The 19,880-nt window shown below is 52.1% G+C and overlaps 1 protein-coding gene across 1 annotated transcript in view; it reads left to right on the top strand.

Moving 5' to 3' along the window:
* Nucleotides 1-301: 301 nt before the first annotated feature.
* The window catches only part of MDGA2 (MAM domain containing glycosylphosphatidylinositol anchor 2), a 369,386-nt gene continuing 349,807 nt past the window's right edge, over nucleotides 302-19,880 (top strand). The window contains exon 1 of the mRNA XM_063333753.1: nucleotides 302-1,097. Coding sequence (XP_063189823.1) covers nucleotides 1,025-1,097 — 73 coding nt within the window. The 5' untranslated portion in view covers nucleotides 302-1,024. The remainder of the gene's footprint in view (nucleotides 1,098-19,880) is intronic.

The following is a 19,880-nucleotide window of genomic DNA, read 5'->3' as shown; positions in this document are numbered from 1 at the left end:
CGGGGGCACCGCACCGCACCGCGCATCCCAGAGCACAGCGGGGCGCACCGCACCGCACCGCGCAGCTGGGCCCGGGGCGCACCGCACCGCACCGCGCATCCTGGCTGCGAGGGCAGCGGGATGCACCGCACCGCGTATCCCGAGAGCGCAGCGGAGCGCCCCGCACAGCGCATCCCGGCTGCGCGCGGAGCGCGGCGCCCCGGCTTGGCATCCCCGGCGGCGGTGGCGGAGGCGCGGGGACACGGGAGGCGGCGGCGGAGCAGGAGGAGGAGGAGGAGGAGGAGGAGGAGGAGGAGGCGGAGGAAGGCGCGCAGCAGCGAGCCACGCAGCTTTGACGTCGCCGGGCTGCGGCTCCCCGGCTCCGGCACGTATAGCACAACGTGACGGCAACACCGCCGCCCTCCATTCACGCTCACACACCCGCACCCGCGCCCGCACCCACCGCACGGCGGAGGGAACCCCGCCGCCCCCCCATACCCCACCCCCCCGCAACACCCCCCGCCCCGCCATGGGCCCGGCCGCCGCTCCGCAGGCGCGGTGAGGGCCGCTCCCGGGAAGCGCAAGAGCGAGGACGCACCTCCGCGGGCCCCCGACGCCACCTGCGCGCCCCGCGGGGGGTCCCCCCGCGCATCATGCGTGGGCCGCGGAGCTGCGATGGCATCTGATGGCCGCGGGGCGCAGGCGGCTGCGGCGGCCCCGGGAGGCGGTCGGCGGCCCCGGGAGGCGGCGGCGGCGGCGGCCGGCGCCCTGAGGGGGCTGCCGCTCTGAGGGGGGCTCGCCCCGCGCCGCTCCGCGCCGCTCCGCGCTGCGCAGGAGGAGGAGGAGGCGGAGGAAGAGGAGGAGGAGAAGGAGGAGGAGGAGGACCGGAGCGGTGCCCGCCGCCTGCCCCCCGCCGCCCTGCCCTGCGCGGGCGTGCGCGGCTCGGCCGCAGCGGAGCGCGGGGCTCCGGGCGGGCGCTGCGCTGTCTCCCACCCCCCCCCCGCGACCCCCCCGCCGGGCTGGATATGTGGATGCTCACCTGAAGATGGATGTAGCCATCGGGCTGCTGGGGCTGCTGACGGTTCTGCTGGAGGGCAGCTCCGGGCAAGGGGTGTACGGTGAGTCCGGGGCGCGGCGTGACCTTGTCGCGACTGTCGCTGGGGCGGGAGGAGGAAGGAGCGGGGCGGGGGGGGGGCGCGTGAGGGGTGTCCTCCTCCGCGGCCGCGGGGGTGGCGGGGCCCCGCTGCGCGCCGCGGGAGGCAGAGCGGAGGCAGCGCCGTTGCCATGAGACGCTGACATTGCACGGCGAAAAACGGGGAGGGGGTGTCGGAAAAGGGGCGCTTGGTCGTGGTGGGGGGGTGTCCGGCCGGTCCCGGATGGGGCCGCCGCCACGGGGCTTCTCCGCGCCCGCGGAGCTCCGCGGGGCCGCCGCACTTGTTAGCAGCGGCGCTGCCGCCCGCCCGCCCGCCCGCGGCCGCGGAGCGAGGGGCGGGGGCGAACCGCAAACTTCCCAGTGTTCCGCCGGGGGCGCGCAGTCCCCGCGGTCGAGAGGTGCGGGCGGCTCCGCGGGCAGGCGCGCAGCGGGAGCCCCCCGCCGCTCCGCTCCCCTGGTCTCCCCCCGCCGTCGCCCCGCTCCCCCGGCCTTCCCCCCCCGGCAGTGACTTGCAAATCGCCTCCGCGGAGCGGGACGCGAGGGGTCCGCGGAGCGGGGCGGCCGGCGCCGAGCAGGCGGCATCCCCTGCCGCCCCTGTCAGCAGCCGGGTCCTGGGCAGCTGCGCGGGGTCCGGCGCTGGGGCCGCGGGTCTTGTTGCTTTCCCCCCTTCTTCCCCCGCCTTCCCTAAGTTAGCGCCGTTTCGGCGAAGCCCGGAGCAGCGCGGGGGAGCCGGGCGCCCCGCCGGACCGCGCTGCTGAGCGGCGCGGACGCCGCCCGGTGCGCCGGCCCCGGCCCCAGTGATGGCCCGGCCGCGGCGATGCTCCGAACCCGGTGATGCCCGAGCTACGGTCCCGGTGATGCCCCGGTCCCGGCGATGCCCCGGCACCGCTGTTGCCCTTGTCCCATTGATGCCCCGGTCCTGGCGATGACCTGACCCCGGTGATGCCCCGGTCCCGGCCATGCCCCGGCCGCGGTGATGCCCCGGTCCCGGCCATGCCCCGGCGATGCCCCGGTTACGTAAGCGGCGCGGCGGGGCTCGGCGGCGCGGTGCGGTGCTGCGCGGTGCGGTGCGGTGCTGCGGGGAGCGTTGGCTCTGGTACTCGGTGTTGAGGAGACTTGATGAATTTGCCAGTAAATGCTTCGTTTGACACCCGCTCCTTCGAGCCCCTGCGCCTGTTTCACCACTGAAATATTTCCTTCCCACCAGTAATGCATCCCCATCTAGAGGTGTACTCTCCCCCCCAACCCCCTTTTTTTTATTTTTAATTTTGCAAAATTTCAGTGTAATTGAAAATGTGCGAGGGGTTCTGCTCGCAGTGGCTGGGTTACTAACGTGCAGATCTCGGCAGCGGCAGCGCCGGGGCTCCCTGCCTTCCCCGACACACAGGCACATATTGTTGGGTGTGCTGGAATAGCAACCGCTGTTGGGAATAGAAAAGAGCTTGTTCAGGCAGAGCGTGTTTTGTGGGGGCCTACAGGAAAGGGAGCTCTTGCCCTAGCCTGAACGCCGGCATCCGTGCACGGCCGATGTCACTTGCAGATTTGTAGTAAGACTTTTGTTTGGCAATGATGCGTTTTCATCCTGTAAAATGTGATGCCTTTTTTTAGGTTAAGGACGATGGGTGAAAGGCTGGGGCGGGGGGGGGGAGTGGTGTGAACTCAGTCATATGTGGCTGTGCTATATTTGAAACCCCGTTTCCTGGGAATTTGTGTTTCTTCATTGACTCCTGATTTGAGAAAGCCAACAGAGCTCTGCCAAAGGAAAAAAAAAAGGCTCCTGGCAGCCTGGAGCGCCTTGAAGAGCCCGCTCTGTGCACCAGGGCCATTTTGAGAAAGGAGGATTTGAAGGGAGTGCCCTGAGTTCCATTAGCAAACACGAGCCCCAGCCTGGGGGAAGGAGCCCGCTCAGTCCTTGTTGCTTTGGGAAAAATAGGTTTGTGGGATTTGAACAACTTTTTTTTGTCCCTTATTGAAGATTTCCAGATCCTCACAGCTCTGCTTCCAAGAGCGGAGCACTTAGGAATATGCCTTGCTGACTTAACCCACTTGTTCCCTGCTTTTGTGCCAATAATGCAATGCCGGTGTCCCTTCTGAGAGCGGGCAGAGCCCCAGCAGCCTCCTCCGTAAGGAAGGCTTGGGGTGTTGCTCCGTTTCGTGAGCCAAAAGAGCATGCTACCGTGTCTGGCCATTATCCCCGAGCCCTGCTGCCCTCTCCAGCCCCGCACGGAGAACTTGCCGCTTTGCAGGTCACATCCTTCAGGTGCCGTCTGCCACTCCGGCTTCTCCCCGCTGCCTCCCGTTGAGGCTGTGTCTCATCTGCAGGAGGACGTGTGTCCCCGGGACGGAGTCTGGCTTGGGATGTGCACTGCCCGAGCTCCACCTGCCTGCTCTCCGGCACTGCTCGCGCCGATGCTCGGCTCTCACACTCCGGGATGTGAAGAGAGGGACCGCTCGGCTATGCCCTGTGCCGGCACAGCGCCTGGCATGGCAGCATGCACATCCACCCAGAGCAGCAGCGCTCCAGACATGTTTGGGTGCCTTTAAATGCAAAATAAATGGTCCGCATTTGCTTATTCCTAATTAATACAAAAAGCAGATTAATGTCCCGTGATGTCTGGCTGCACATTCACTGTTAACTTTCCTCGGGTGCTTCTGAATAGGAAAGCTGCGATTAAAAAGTTAGTGGCTCGTACAGCTGCACCTAAGGGGGAACTGGGGCGCCGACACTGGGAACAGTTTCCCAAGAGCAGGTCAGTGATGGAGCCAGGGCAGATGCCCACCGTCTCCTGCTCAGTGCTGCTTCCGGGGATGGGGGGAGAGCAGAGCTGCTAAAATCCCCGGCGAGACGTCCAATTCCATCTCTCCGCTTTGCCCAGCTGGTTTTCTTGGCGAAACAATCTAGAAAAAAACTTAAGTGCTGTATGCACTTTTCCTCCCCTTTAAATTATGCATGCCTTGCACTGTTAATAAAGCAGAAAATGTAGGTATTCAGAACATGATCGTTATCCTTTCACCGAACTTCAAGTTACCAGCGAAGAAATGGCTAAATGAGAAGGCCGACGTGGGCACGGAGCGTTTTTAAGCAGATAAGCTGCAGCTCATCAAAATGTGGGAGTTTTGTGAGAGTGGAGAGCAGATTTCCGTGCCTGTTTCCCTGGTGTCGAACTGGGGGGGGGCTCGCTGGGGACCTGGGGTTTGGGCGCTGAGGTGCACGGTGGCCCCGGGGTCCCACCTTGTGCCCTGCGGAGCAGGGAGTGAACGTCTGGGAATGAGCCTGCAGAGCTGGCACCGCCTGCTGGGTGGGGGCCGGAGGGATGCCCAGGGAGCAGGGGTGGGGGAGCCACAAGGAGCGATTGCTCCGGTGTCAGAGCTGGAGCTGGGAACTGTTTCCCAAATACACAAGTTGCCAAAGTAACTGGGAGCAGCTGCGGTACCCACTGGGAGAGGTGCTGCTGCACCCATGGGGGTGTCGTACATGGGAGTGCAGCCCCCCCCCCCCCCCAGGACTGGGAGCAGCCTCTTCTGCCGCATGGCTTCCCTGGGGCCATATTTTGCATGTTTTACCCACTCCTTGCAGAGCTTTATAGTTATTTCCCCATGAGTTCAGCTGGAAACAAGCAGGGCAGCTGCTGAGGGCAAGTTTTTCACGTCTGTAAAACCCAGGTATGTGCTGGGGAAAAGTGCGTGCGTGCGATAGTCATCCCTCTGTGCACCCCCCCACTGTGCTTTATACCGACTCCTGTACGGAAAAGTGCTCAACATCCCGCCTGCAGATGCGGGATAACATTAGGATGGCTCTAAGCGCTGCCGGAGAGCCAGCAATTGCAAATGTAAGGAGTATCCACTGTGCTCAGACATGCCGAGGCTCTGCTACCGAGGCTGCAAAGTGTTGGGAGAAGCCACCGTCACTAAGGGAATGACTGGGATTTTTGTTGCTGGTACAAAGTAATGTGGAAGCATAGGTATTTATGGTATTAAATGTCAGAGAGAGATTGTCCTTGTTCCTCGTGCCGAGCGTAGAATGTTATCCAACGGCCTTAATTTTTATTGCCGTTGCACGTTTTAGAAAGGAGCAGGTTTGGAAATGGGGAACCCGAAAGCTGGAGCTGGCAGCTTGATTGGGGTCTGGGGAAGCGCTTTGTATCCCCGGGGAGGTGGAGCAGGGTCACGCAGTGTCAGGAAAGATCTTCCGTCGCCTCTGGCTGCCTCTTTATCATGATGATGATTATTTTGTGGTACGCTCAGCTCCCCGGGAGGGATTAATGACTGCTGGCATCAGAGCTGGGAGTGTCTGCGTGCCGCTGCTGACCTGGCCTTTCCCTAACGCTTGCCCTGGTCGAATAAGGATGAAAGAAGGGAGGGAGGGGAAAAAAAAAACCAAAACCCTCAGAGCAAGAGTGTTTTGCCTGTCAGAAAGGCCAGTTGCTGTTTTCTGCTGGCCAGGGCGGCCTCCGGATCACCGGCCCCAGATATCACTGCGGCGGCGCGGGGATGGAGGGTGTTTCTGTGTCTTGTCCAGGTGTGAACGCGGGCATTTGTGTGGGGCTGGTTTCACCCCGCACAGTTCGGGATGTTGTGCGAGGCAAGCGCGGCGGCCCCCCTGGGAACAGCGGAGGAATTACGAGGTGCCACAGGGGCTGGGGGCTTGGGGCGGCTGTGAGCTCCTCCGCCGCCCACTCTGGGAAGTTTTGTGGGAGCCAACGGCTCCTTGAGAGCTTGAGCCCCCGAGAGGGATCTCCTCCTCCCTCGCATGCCGCAGATGTTGACACTGGGATTCTGGCCGTTCTCTGAGATGAACTTGGGCTTCAGCAGCTAAACCTGGGAGCGTGCAGAGGCAGGGAAAGAGCCGTCCTGCCTCCGAGGGACAGCTGAGCCATTGGGATCGACTATGCTCCCGCTGTTCTGAGTTGTGGCACAGGTAAGGGGCTGTGCAGCAGCCGGCATCGCGGGAGCTGGGGATCCTGGTGTCTGGGAGGGCCGGGCTGTGCATGCGGGCGGCTGGTTTTGCCCTGGGGTACGACAGTTTGGGGTCGAGGGGTGCAAACGGAATCAAATTGTCAACTTGCTCAGTAGTAAACGCGTGGGAGAAGATCAGCAAGGGAGATTAAACCCGACTCCAGCTCTGCGGAGTCCATGCAGAAGCTTCCACCAGGTTTCGTGTGTCCCGGGATGCGTGTGGCAGCTCAGATCAGTCCTCCTGGCATGCAGCGAGCTGCCTCCTGCTCTGCTGGACGGGGCTGTGGCACGTCCCGTCCTCACCGGAGCCACTGATGCTCTTTGCATCTCTGGTCAAAATGTTGCCGTTGACTCTGCTTGAGGGAGATTTGGAGGAAATCTGGTGGCGAGGAAACAGTCTTTAAACAAATAAAAGAAAAGCTCTCCTAGCTCAGAAGAGTAAAATCCAGTTTAATTAGAATTAGTCGGATGAAGTGCTGGGGAGGAAGGAAACAGATGAATGATTAAAGCTCAGTTCTGTCTGCTTCTCTTCTCAAATATTTTGTGGGACCTCCTTCGGTGAAGGGCTGATCTGCTCCCTGCATGCATGGCAGTGCCAGCCTGTAGGGGGGTGTGTGTGTATTTATATATATATGTACTCTCATAGGGCACTGGGTCTTCTGCAGTATATTCCTTCTCCAGTGGAAAATCCCCTTTTGGATGGGAGACACCCAGCCATGGCCACGCAGGAAGCAAATGCCGTCGGGGAGGATGCTCCCTGCTTTCCCCTGCCAGTGCCGTCACTCTCCCTGACTCCCATGGGCTCAGGGCCATGAGCTGTTTCTTAAACCATGTTTCTGAAACCTGGGAAAGACTTTTTTGGGGGAAAGGGGTTTTTGAGAGCGGCTATCCAAGGGAAGGCAGTTCCGTTGGTCCCCACCACCCAGGTCTGACCCAGGGCAGGCGTTTGGTGTTTGCCGTGCTGCCACGCCATCGCCGGCTGGAAGAGCCCTCCCTCGTAGCCACGCCGAGTCCCCACGACTGGCTGGCTCCCCGTTAGGTCCCTCGATTTATCATTTTATAGACCCTCTTTCCAATTTCACATTATGTCTGGATCCGGCTGAATTATTTCCTGCCATTTCCATAAATAATGGCCTCGCTAAATATAGCTGAAAATGGACGGAACTTGGTTTGCTATTCTCAGACAGATTTTGAAGCCCGACTCTTCTGGAAGGAGGACTTTCTTTCAAGACACAGTGGCTTCCCAGGAGCTGGTGGCCCAGCCTGGGAGATACCTCCTTCCATGAGTGCTTCTTGCATCCATGAAAGGTTGAAGGACCAAGTGGTTGCCTTGAACATCCTTACAAGCCCATATCACTCTTGGCAGCATTTCGCTTGATTTTGACGTCTGTTTGTCCCCATTGCTTGTTGCCGGCATATTTGGATACCAGGGAGGTTTGTCATCTGGAAAACCTGACCTGAAGAGGAGGAAGACCTGAAAAGGTCTTGTGAGGGGGGACTAGAGGAGCTCCATGTGCTAAGGTGGTTAAGACTGAATGAGGTAGTTAAGAAGGGAGATAAATGTATATTATAATTATCTCAGGAAGGAATAGGCAGGCAATGGTGAAGAGCTACCTCCAAGCAGCCACCTAAGGTGTTGGAGGAGCCAACAGCAATCACTTGAAGAGAGCTTGAGGTCGGTCTCTTCTCCCAAGTAACATGTGATAGAACAAGAGGAAACAGCCTCAAGTTGCGCCAGGGGAGGTTTAGGATGGATATTAGGAAAAATTTCTTTACTGAAAGGGTTGTCAAACACTGGAACAGGCTGCCCAGGGCAGTGGTGGAGTCACCATCCCTGGAGGTATTTAAAAGCTGGGCAGACGTGGTGCTGAGGGACATGGGTTAGTGGTGGGTTTGGCGGTGTTAGGTTGATGGTTGGACTTTATGGTCTGAAAGGTCCCTTCCAACCTAGATGATCCTATGATTCTATGATGTGAAGTTACCAAAGCCCACAGTGGACATAAGGATAAGATTTTTTTAACAGCTGGGGTAATTAGCTGTTTGAGCAGCTAATCCGAGAGATGTGGTGGACTCCCTGCTGTCAAACATCTTTGATATACAAGCAAATGTTGCTTCTTGAATTGGCGAGCTCGATACAGGTGGGGATTGCTGAAGGAAATCTCTGGCTCATGGATGTGTGGGAGGTCAACACGGATGAGACCCATGCTCTCTCCTGGCCTCAAACTCTAGGAAGCAGTTAATCTATTTTTAATATATCAAAGCAGTGATCAGAGTAATATATGTTACTTAGCAAAAGGTCTGGGCTTTAATTATGTCATTAATACATTACATGATTAAAACACCGTGTACCCTTCAGAGTTCGGTGCATGAAATGCATCCGTAGGTAACTCTTTGCATGGGAAAGGAGGAGAAGATGGGATCAAGGGCCCACAGTGGGTGCTTCTCTGTCGCTGGCAGAGATGCCCTGTGAGGACAGGAAGATACATACCATCTGTATGCTGCTTACTGGGAGCCTCTTAGAATCATACAATCATAGAATCTTCACGGTTTGAAAGGACCTTTGAGATCATCGAGTCCAACCATACACACACAAAAAACCCCAAATCCCTACAATCTCTGCCACTAGAGCACGCCCTGAAGTGCCTTATGGCTTTTAGCATCTCCATCATCTCCCCTGTGATGATAGCGATTAGTGTCTTCACCTTCTCTTCTCCGGGCTGCACGTCCCTCCACTTTCTGCCTGTGCTGTTGCTAATACAGCCCAGGATGCGGCTGGTTTTCATCCCTGCGGGCACGTACCAAAACCTTCTCTGTAGAGACACTTTCTCAGCGTGTCTCATCGCATGGGATTGTTCTCTCCCAGCTGCCCGACCTTGTGTTTGTCCGTAATGAAATTCAGGATTTTTTTGTCAGCCCATTTCTCCAGCCTGTCCCGCTTTTTGGCTTTCCCCATCCATTCTCTGTGTTCCTGAGCCACATCTCTATATTGTCCCCTTCCCCAGAGTGGCACGGTGCTCTGAGCATGTCCCCGGGGAAGAGGAGATGCTCTTCCGAGCACAGGGGAACGTGACCAGCCCGATGCTTTGACTCTTGCCTCATGCTTGTAAAGAAATTCTGGTTTGCATTCCCAGTTCACCACGCTGGGACTGGTTGAGGTGGGATGAACCTGATAGAGATGGCACATCTCAGGGCAGCTCAGGGGCGTCCTGCAGGAAGAAGGTCTTCGCCTGAGTGAACGTGGGGGTGTTTTGGCTGCAGGTCGTTCTTTTGAATATGTGGCATCTTAGTGTACTTCTGTTAAACTAAAAATCCTTGTGAATATGCTCGCAGCATGATGGGTGCTGGAACAAGAGCTGGCTGTTGAAATGTGCTCGGTGGGAGTAACGTGGTGGAGAGAACTGGGGTGATTTGCATTCTGTAATTAGACTAACCCAACCGTTCGGAGAAGGATGAGCCAATCTGATGAACTGATTAAATAAAAAGTCATTGAGATAATGTTTATAACAACAACGCACACACTTTATCCAGCCTCTCCTGCCTTAATAGCTCTTTTCTTGTAAATGTGACCTCTTTTCTAAGAAAATTATTTGCATTGTTAACAATAGTATTTAATAAAAAGAAGTACGTGGATACTCGAGAAACTCCAGGATTTCCTCGAGAGTCAAAAAAAAAGGATCTTTACCATCCCAGCTGTGCAATCTGCTCTCTCTCTTGTGCTGGAAAGGGGAGAAGTGTGTGGTTGAGGGGCAGGAGAAAGGGGAAAAGAGGAAGAGGATGGTGGTGGCTCTCTCCCGTGCCCTCACTGCATCCCCACGCCACATCCCGTCCTCCATCAAACCGCCCGCTTCCATCGTGTCACTGCCCATCCTGGGCATGCCACCAGCTTTGCCCTGAGCTAAAAACGTAAAGGTCATTACAGTTTAGGGCCCAGGAACCTGGATTATGAATTAGCAAATAAATGAATATTTCCTGGTGGAAGGAGCCGAAGGCATCAGACTGCCCACCTGATTAATAGCTGTTTTTCCTGAAGGTGGAGTCACTCTGCTCTTCTGGGTGTTGGAGTGCTTGCTTTTCTTTTTTTTTTTTTTTTGCTTAGCATTATATTGATGGAATATAAAGCGATAAAGTGGTCTTGACAGCATTAGACTGCAAGGGTCAAAGCAACCAGGGAGCGTTGCTACAGTAGCTATTTTAGCCCAAGTTTTGCCCCAGAATTCTGCCTCCTCAAACGATGGGGCAAACTCCTCCTTTCTTTGCGAGGCTGATTCTGGACCTCCTCCGGCAGAGGGGTAAGGTGCAGACAGGAGAGAAACAGCAGGATTCTGTGCAGCTGCCGGCATCCCATACACCCAGCTGCCATTCACTCTGCTCCTTAGTTCAGTTGCCAGCCAGAGCTTTTCCCCATTCCCCCAGTTATTTTTTTTTCCCCTTTTCCCCACATTGCTGCCAAAGAGAACTTTGTCAATCAGCCACTTTCCTTGCAACCTGCCCCCAAAACTGAGCGCAGCCTCCCTTTTTTTTCTTCCACACATCCCCCAGGCTGCCAATCCAAAGCCGGTTGCCGAGCTCGTTACAAGGGGCACATGTGCAGCCCCACAGCTGGAATTAATTCTGATATTACTTAAAGCAAGGCCAGGCTGGTAACTTGCTTTGCTTCCCAAAGGGGCTGTGAGCAGCCTTGGGGTCAGTTGGCAAAGCTGTGGTGCGCCAGTTCCTCTCCTCTCCTCTTCCAAATGTGAGTTGTTTTTTTTTCTTCTTCTTCTCTTATTTCATTGAAATGACTCAATTGCCTGGAGGGGGGAAGGAAAAGGTGGGAGGGGGAAGTCAGTTCTTTCTTATATGTGCTGTATAATCAAATTAAAATGTGGTTGGGGAGGTGGCTTCTTTGTTGTGGTGCTCAGTTCTTCTGTGGGCCCTTGAAGAGAGGTCTGTAGGGATGCTCTGGTCCCAGCACTGCATCTGTGCCTGATCTGCTATATGCTTCTCCAGGTTATCTTGTGTGGTGTTTGACTGAATTCCAGGGAGGAAGAGTTAAAAATGATGCTTTAAGGAGAGTGCCTGGGACGTGCCTGGTCTAAGTTCAGTGGGGTTGGACCTGGGGCAAGAGGAGATACATGGTGTTTTTTTTGATAAGCAGTAACTTCTAAGAGTTGCAGGAGTTATCCCAGGTGGTCAGAGCGTTTTGACAAAGTGGAAATGTGCTGGGGGTTATTCTGTTTTAAGGTTGTTGTTTTTTTGTTGGTGTTTGGTTGGTTGGTTGTTTTTTTACCTGCATGCGTGCTTTAATATAAAAACAGAAGGGAATTTTCAAACAGGAATTTAAAAATGAAAAATTGAACTGTTTCACTTGAGAAAAGTCAAAGCATCTACATGTCCAGTTATTCAAAAACGCTGTCAGGAATTCATGGAATATGTCAGGTTTTGGATTTTACCTTTTTTTTTTCTGGAAAAAGGCTTTGTGGGAGGAGAGGGGAAAAAAGTCCCCCTTGAGCTTACATAGCAGTGAGCCATGTCTGGTATGTTGTGTCAACGAGAAATGAGCTGATCTCTGATCATATCCAAGAAAACCTGACCCTTTTCAGTAATTTCTCCTCCTATAATATGATTGTACGTGTGCTATCGGCTTCCTTTGTACTGACATTCAGAGTGATCTATTTCCCATGAGCAACACTGTTGTAACTCCTTGGTGCTCTTTGTGGCTAGAGGTCAGACCCAGCTCATGATGCCAGCTGGGTTTTGTCTTGCCTGGAGTGTCCCGTTGTATTGCCACGCTGATTAATTGATTATCAGCTAATCCATTGTGTGGGACTGTAAATGCTAATGGAGACAGGGATGAAGAATCATTTGAGGTGTCCCTTCCCATGTAGAAGCTGGGATGTCTGTCTCAGTGGAAAACAGGACTGAAATGATTAATGTGTAAGAATAATCCTTTTCCATATTCACAGGGCATGACTTAACTGGTGTTGGTATCAATGCTGGGAATGTTCAGCCAGTGCCTGCTCTCAGCCAAGTGCATATTTCCATACAAACAGAAGATCCCCTTTGTAACCTGCGGTCAACCAAGTTGAAGAGCTTTTCACTAATAGGCTATGAGAGTGCTCATCTGAGGCAGAAGCTCTCACATTTTCTAGTTAGTTTAATTAATGTATATGTTATGCCTTATAGGAAAGCTTAACTTTACCGCAGGCACCTAAAAAAAAAAAAAGGAATTTTACTGTCATGGCTAAATATTCTCATAAAGAGAGCGTTTTGTTGCCCACAGCTACTCTATACTCAAGCAAGTAGAGTCCTCAAACTTCAGGGGATTTTATAAGTGTAATACCAATACTCTGCAACTAAACTCCCATCCAGCAAAGTCCGATGGGATTTCACTAATGGGCTTTTCTATCCCCCCAGCACTCACGTAGGAGCCCCCTGAGAGCATTCTCCTCGTTGTGGTGCGATGAGTCAGAGAGAGGGGAGTGGAGTTTCTGGGTATTTTTGCTTTAAGGATTATGATAAGTTATGTGAGTGATGCATAGACTTAGGGCAAGCATGAGAAATGTGTGTTTAACTAAGGAATAGGTGTGAGTCCTTCTATGCTCACCAGCCAAGGTCTGAAATCCTTCACTCCTGGGTAGTTCTTCATGTTCCTTTTGCAGCTGATGTTCTGGAGAAATGGTGCCATGTGTTCTGCCTGAGCTGTTCACATAATAGTGAATATGGACAGGGAAACCAGAAAACTGGGTGTTCTGCTACCTGTGGACAGCATTGTCTTGCCACAGTATGAGATATGCTGTCTGGTGAACCCTGGAACAAAGCTGGGGAACACAAAGTGTGGAAACACAACAGGGTGATATTTAGATGTGGGTACTGCTGTTCCTAAAGGTCTTCATCCTCTTGGCTGGCTGATGTGGCTAAGAAGTACTTGAAGCTTAGCTGGCAGGTTCCTTCACACCAGTGACTTGTCCATGATGGGCTGGTAGCCAGGCTTGTTGAAACGTGGGAGACTGATCCATGAAGGCAAGTATAGTCTTCTTGACCAACCCAGGTGTTGCAAAAGTGACCCAGTGTTCACATGGCAAACAGGATTTGTATTTAAAAGACTTGCAGCTCCAATCTCTGGAGCTTTTGTATGGTTGTCTTGGTGCAAAAATGTCCAGTTCACTGTCTGCAGCAAAACCCCTTGTAGCTGGGAGCGAGGAAGATGCACAACGGCCTTCTCTTACCAGAGTTCGGTTCCCCACTCCTGCCTGTGATATACTCTTCTAGGTGGGACCAAAGCTCATCTGCTCCCTTATGCAGTGACACATCTGCATGGTGTTCAGCTGGCCAGGCTGGGAGAGGATTTACCGAAGTGCACTGCCATGAAATGGCTGTATTTGTGTTCAGAGACTCTACTGTAGGCAAGTTGTTCTTGCAGAAGTGAGCCCTGCTGGTTTGCATCCCATGGGAGACCCGAGTTTTGTCTTGGCACAGGAGGGTACAGAGAGGAAACCTTGAAGCCACCCAAGTGCACTGAGTCAGCCAAGAGGAGGGTGGGAGAGGGCTGAGACCTCTGGGCACTGCTGTTGTGCATCAGATGAATAATACTTCTGTCTGAGTGACTCCAGACTTCCTATAAACAAAAATCGCATCTTGCCTTGGTATCATTCTCTTTATTAATGGCCCTGGGTCAAAGCAATGGACAAATGTGTGGACAGTGCGGAGCTGCCTTGCCAGGTGCCATGACCCAGCACTCCTGGTGTCTTCCAGGGCTGGTGGAAGTTCAGAGCTCTGGGCTTGGCTGATTTCTCTCCACTTTTCCCTAACTGATGGTTAAAAATGCAGCATGGATAGTGCATGGGAGGAAACATAGCTCTGAGCCCAAAGTCTCTCCAGTACCAACGCTGTGGGCGAGCAGGGTTTCTCACCTCTACGTTGCTATTGGTGTGGAAGCACTCTCTCCATCACAGGCAAAAGTGGCTATGCAGGAGCTCAGCCTGTGCTGGGAAGCTGCTGTGGGAGCTGTCAGTGCTGGCAGCTGGTATTTGTAGATGACACCTCTCCTCCAAGGCAGCAGCCCAGCCTTCCTTTTTCACTCTGGGTACAAAGTACGATGGCGCTGGCGTGGTGGATGGTGGCTCCAGAGAAGGTGTTGGGGAGCAACTGTGTGCTGGAAACGCAACTGTTGTGAATGGGAGGGGGAAATACCTGAACTGTGGGGCTGTGAATTCAGCCCTTGCAATGATTTCTATGGTCTCTGCTACTGATATATCCTGTTGCTAATGCTGCCCAGCAGGACTGAGCAGCCTTGCTGGGCTTCCATCAAATGCTGGTGTCTTGGTGGTCCGTAATCTTTGAATGGTCCAAGTGTGTTAAACCAGATGCTGGCCATCCCCAGTTCATGTAGCCTCTTGGAGCAGCGCTGACCTTCGTTGGTTGGTGTCTTGGTTTCTGCAGCCGGGGGGGATGTGTGTATCCAGGCAGGCAGAAATAAAGCAGATGGGAATGAGTGGTAATGAGGACAGCTGAAGATTAATCAGTGGGTCAGCAGTGCTCCACCATTGAGAGTTGCACAGCTGTAGCTAATACAGGAATAAATTAAATTGTAACAGTAGTTAGGATTGGTGTTGAAAACCTGCTCCACAAATTGGCTGTGCTGTGAAATATGTCAAGAGGGGACCTGTCTATCATTGTCCCCATTTAAAGCCTGGTTTGGTTTTAGGGTCTTGTGTTTAAAAAGGGGTTAAAATCACTTTAACTATTTCAGTGCCAACAAGGGGGAGAATTCAGCACAGAAAAGCCTTTAAAAGTTTGTAAAAACTTTTACAGGTTGCTCAGAGAGGTTGTGACATCTTCATCTTTGGAGATACTCAAAAGCCATCTGGACATGGTCCTGGCTACTGGCTCTAGGCAGCCCTACTTGAGCAGGTGGGCTGGACCAGATGATCTCTAGAGGTTCCTTCTAGCCTCAACCATCCTGTGATTCTCCATGAGCACTGGCCCAAAAGGAACTGAAGTCCCTACAAGAACAGTCCTGCTTTTCCATTTTCTTCAACTTTCTTTTCTCTAAAGCCAGCAAGTACAGGTGTTGTGGTTTAGCTCTCAAACTGGGACAACAGTTAATGTCCCCATTGCCATGGGGAGATCAAGAAAAAGGAATGGAAGAACAGGTATTGGCATGATTTCTACTATGGCACAGGATGACAAGAATTGGAAAATCCTGCTTTATTTTTTATGCTGTCAAAACATTATGGCTAAAATTGCCCTGGCAAACTAATTTTAACCGCATGCTGTTATGTATTTTTTGAGTAAGGCTCACTGCAAAGTGAGTCTCCAAGTGAGCATGCCTTGTGGCTGTGCCCCCTCCAAAGAAAACGGTGCTGTGGGGCCACCTTAGGATGCGGTTGTTGAGGGACACTTTGACTGTGTGGCTGTGGTGGGTGTGTGGGTGCTGGTGGGTGGCCTGTGGCTCCTACTGCTGCCAGGTAGTCCCATTTGGTGGTCACTCCTAGGTTGGGGGGCGGGGGGGGAAGGTTAGCAAGATAGCTTGTGCCAGTGGGGGGGAAAAAGTGAGCCAGCCAGGTAGGGAAATCCATAAAAGAAGAGTAAACCTACTGGTGTAATGAGCGGGGAAGTGCTCTGCTTGCACCAGGGCTCAGCACATTGGCATTCTGCTGTAAAAGTTGCACGTTTCTAGAATTATTTCATTATTTATCCATTGCAGTGGAATTCTTCTCTTACATTTTTGTTTCTTAATGGGAAGTCTGTGGCTGCTCTCTGCTATCGCTGGGCTTCCTAACATGACTCTGGAGTACCCATGTCTCTGTCAAACTGTGTGTACTTGGATGTGCCCAGATGTGCTCACAGCATTAATCCCAGGGGGTCTGGCTGCAGGAAGCCTGGCTGAAAGCCAGCTCATCGTGTGGGGCTGTGCTGCTTGTGCCATTCCCAGGAAGGGCAATGGGAGCCGAGGGCCGCACATTAAGGAATCAATTCCATAATCATCATGTGGACAAACCCCACCAGGTGCTTTGTTGGCACATGTGGTTCCTTAGCCAAGGTGGTCTCTATTTCATAAACCTCTACTGACTCACCAGTGGTTTTGCTATTGCAGGAAGGAATGTGTGCTCCTTCCTTTCTCGCATCCTTCGGATAGTGAATGTGCAGCACTTGGCTGCTTGTTCTGTGGTTATTAGCTTATAAAGCACCACGTGGAAGAATATTAAATAAAGCCCTGGCTTTTTTTTCCTGACTGATGTTGGCTGATGGGACCGGTCCTTCTGAGGATGGCAGTTGTGTGTTTGTGGCCTCTTTGTTGTAGAGTTTGCGCCATGTCCCTCTTGGAAGGGTTGATGCACAAGAAGGACTAAGGGTCTATAAAACAGAACTGGACTTCTGCTGCCTGCAGGGCTGTAGTTTAACATATTCCCAAATCAAGGAGCTCTCAGCAAGGCTCGTACTGGTGCTGGGTGACTGTCTGCACGGCACATGCCTTGGTGGCAAGGGCTGTCCCCAGGCATGATGCTGTACTTCCCAGCTTTTGGGTCACTGCCTTCCAGGAACATATCTCCGGTTTTGGATGTTCCCTTTCCACGCTTAAATTTGCCAGTTACACCTGCAGTGTTAATATTTGGTCGCAAAAATCAGGTGTGTGTGTGAGGAGGTGTTTGGTTCAGTCATATTAAAAGTATATGATTTTGCTGGTGGAGCAAATCAGATGTGTAATAACGAATGCTGAGGATGATCTGGTGGGGTTTTTAGAAGCAATTCATTATAGCTTTTGAAGTTTCAGCCCTTGGCTCCCTGGTGTTCTTAAATATAAGATGTTGCCTAGAGAAGCTGTTGTGCACTGGAATATGAGGTTTACCCTGGCTAATCCTTATGTGTGCCTCATGATTGGGTTGCTGAGGAGGTAGCTGTGTCTTGGGGAGGATGTGTGTGGTGTCTGCCAGCTGTGGTCCAGCTGTGCGTCACTGGTGCTCGGCTCCTGGGATTCGTGCTGAGCCCAGGCAGAGCTTGGTGCTGATGTGATGGGGGTGAGGGGAGCCTGGAGCCACCTGTAGTGATGCTTCCCAGTGTTATTTTAGCAAGACCTTATTCTTGTGTCCATTTCTTCTTGCCTTTGCCTTCTCTCTCTCAGATCCCATCTTTGATAAACCACTTGGGACCTTTTCTGTGTTCTCTGTCAGAGGTTTAACCTCCGTGGCCTGTGGAGTTTGCTGTTTGCCTGCCCCAGTGCAGGGAGTTTCGGTGCTGCTCCCTCGCTGTGCAAGATGCCTCAAATATCCCCAAAGGATCCAATCTCCTGCGCTGCTGAGAGATGCCGATGTGTGTTGTACTAGAAAAGTTTCTAGTTTTAACTAGTTTGAGATTACTGTGGAGTAAGAACAAAATCATATGCGGAATTAAGATGCTCTTAGGCTTGATTTTTCTCAATTAAAATCTCAAGTTTACAGCTGCGCACTTGGAGCAGGAAATGCATTTTTCCACTTAAGAGTACGCCTGTGTCCTTAACTTCATAATTGTAAGACTGTGTTATTATGCATTAAAAGGTTAATAAAACTTACCTAAAGCGCAGGGGTTTAGAGGAAAACTCTGCCAAGCTGTACAAGCCTGGTATGGACCAGCTCGGGTAAACTATTTTGTCTGTGTACGGACCGTAATTCGTGACTGTGTGTGGATGCTCCCTCGGAGGTGTCTGCTCTGGGGTGTCCCCGTGGAGGGGAAACGCAAGGTTCCCAGAGTATTAAAGCTCTCAAGGTCTGGAAGGGGGAGGCTGGTTTCCCAATTTAAAAGCCATTTGGAGGGTGTGATGCAAAGGTCGCTGGGGGGAACTATGTAGGGTGGGAAGGTGAGGGGAGAGATGGAAATGAAGGGAGAGAAGAAATGTGCCAAGGAAATGCAGAGCTTTAGCAGGGGGCAGAAAACTAGAGCTGTTTTTTATCTTTTTTTGAGTTAAATTTACTTGGCCTGCAAAGCCTCTAGGGTGGGATTGTGCTGTGTTTGTGCATCACCTGTCACAGTGGGATCGCGGCTCCTGGCAGAATTTCCAAGGCTTTATTGCAATGTAAATAATAATAATTAGCATGTCCTTATGAAGCAGTCGTGGTAGTGTTTAGTTTAAGGGGAAAAAGAAACAAAAGGAGAGGCATTATTAATTACTGTGAGAAGTATTAAAGGATCATTTGCCTTTGACAAAGGCATGGCGAATGCAGGAGATCTGATACCAGGAGCCTGGTTTAGTGCGAATCCCATCGGCTCTTCTGTGCTGGCCCCATCCCTGCAGCGGCTGAGGAGAAGGACAGGGATGGAGCAGAGTGGGCGGTAAGCTGTTGTCCAGCTTCAGGGTAATTTAGAGAAGGTCCTGCAGAACATTTACCGTTTTTTATGTATTTAAAAAAACAAACCAAAAAACCCAAAGAAATCAGAAAGTCAGAAAACCACAGCAGGCTCTGCAAAGCTTGTCAGGTTCTTGCCTTTTTAAATAGGGAGGTGAAAATGGGGTTTATGGAGAAATGATGTGGGAATCAAAGGGAGGATGGTGATGGCTTTCTGAATTGCCTTGGAGTTATCTCCTAGGTACATCAAAGAAATACGGGGCAAATCCTCCCAAACTCGAGCAGAGTGAGAGGTGGGAAATGAGGAAGCAGTCTGGGTGTCATATTCAGGTTACGGGTGGTTAGTGCTGAGTACATGCTCTAATTAGCTCACTGAAAGACTTTCTCATGCTCTTCAAGGGAGAAACCTGCTATTGACATGTGCTGATATTGTAATTCAACAGAATCTGTCCTCCTTTGCCTGGGGAAAAAAAGCCACACTTCTTTTAACTTTCCATTATCTGAGCACCTCTGTTGTAATGTTATGTATGTGACTAGAACAGTCTTGTGCCTTAGTGATACAATAATGTAATTAATTGGTGTGGTCTGGTCAGGGTGTTGTGTAGGATAAGGAAAGCAGCCCAGTAACAGCAACACTTAAGCTTTTAGGCATTTGGAGAGTTATGAAATGATGAAACACAAATAATCCTAACGGTAAAGCTGACCTATTGCACACTTTGAGGTATTGTGGTGTGTGTTCTTCAGGGCTAAGTACGTGATATTTCTCTTCTGATCCCTGCCATAGCTAAAATAGGTCTAGGAGATCTGTTCAGAAAATAACCATCCTCGGGGTCTGCTTGTGTGTTTTCATTTTAAGAAGAATCTTGACGTTCATCTCCCTTAGTCTCCGGGCATGGTTCTGTTGAGTACCAGCCCGGGTAAGGGTTTCAGAGCTATTGCGTTGATTCATTTTGCTCTGTATTTTGGCACAGACATAAACATCTGTGCCATGCATGATGAAACCATCCCATCGACGTCTCACCCTGCAGGAAGGAGCTCTGCCTCACAAAAGCGATAGCCTGTGGTAGGAAAAGAGCTCTTGAAGTTTTGGACTCTACGTTTCTTTTGATGGGTTTTGGGGAGAAAACGATATGTAGAGCCTGTGAAAGGTGGAATGGGGACTTGAGAAGGGAGTACGTAATGGCGGAGCAGCTGTATTTGGACAAAACAGGTCTGAAAAAGGACAATGTTTTGAAGCAGCTCACTTTGAGAGCATCTCAGACACAATAGGAAGTTTTGCTCCAACTTCCTTGGGGGAAAAAAAAGATTTAACACTTCCTCTAAGATACTACAAGATACCTTTTATTATCACGCATGGATGGTGAGGACACACTCACAGCCTGGACAGGTTTTATTTCAAAGGGAAGGGAGGGATCAAATGTCCAAAGGACATCTGGAATTGGCTGAGGTGCTGACTGCTTGCCAGAAGTGCATGGGGCCACTTTAAACTG

This window comes from Chroicocephalus ridibundus, chromosome 4 (assembly GCF_963924245.1).
Source record: "Chroicocephalus ridibundus chromosome 4, bChrRid1.1, whole genome shotgun sequence".
Lineage (NCBI taxonomy): Eukaryota > Metazoa > Chordata > Aves > Charadriiformes > Laridae > Chroicocephalus > Chroicocephalus ridibundus.
Note: the sequence above shows the minus strand (reverse complement) of the source record. Positions and strands in the feature narration are given on the sequence as shown.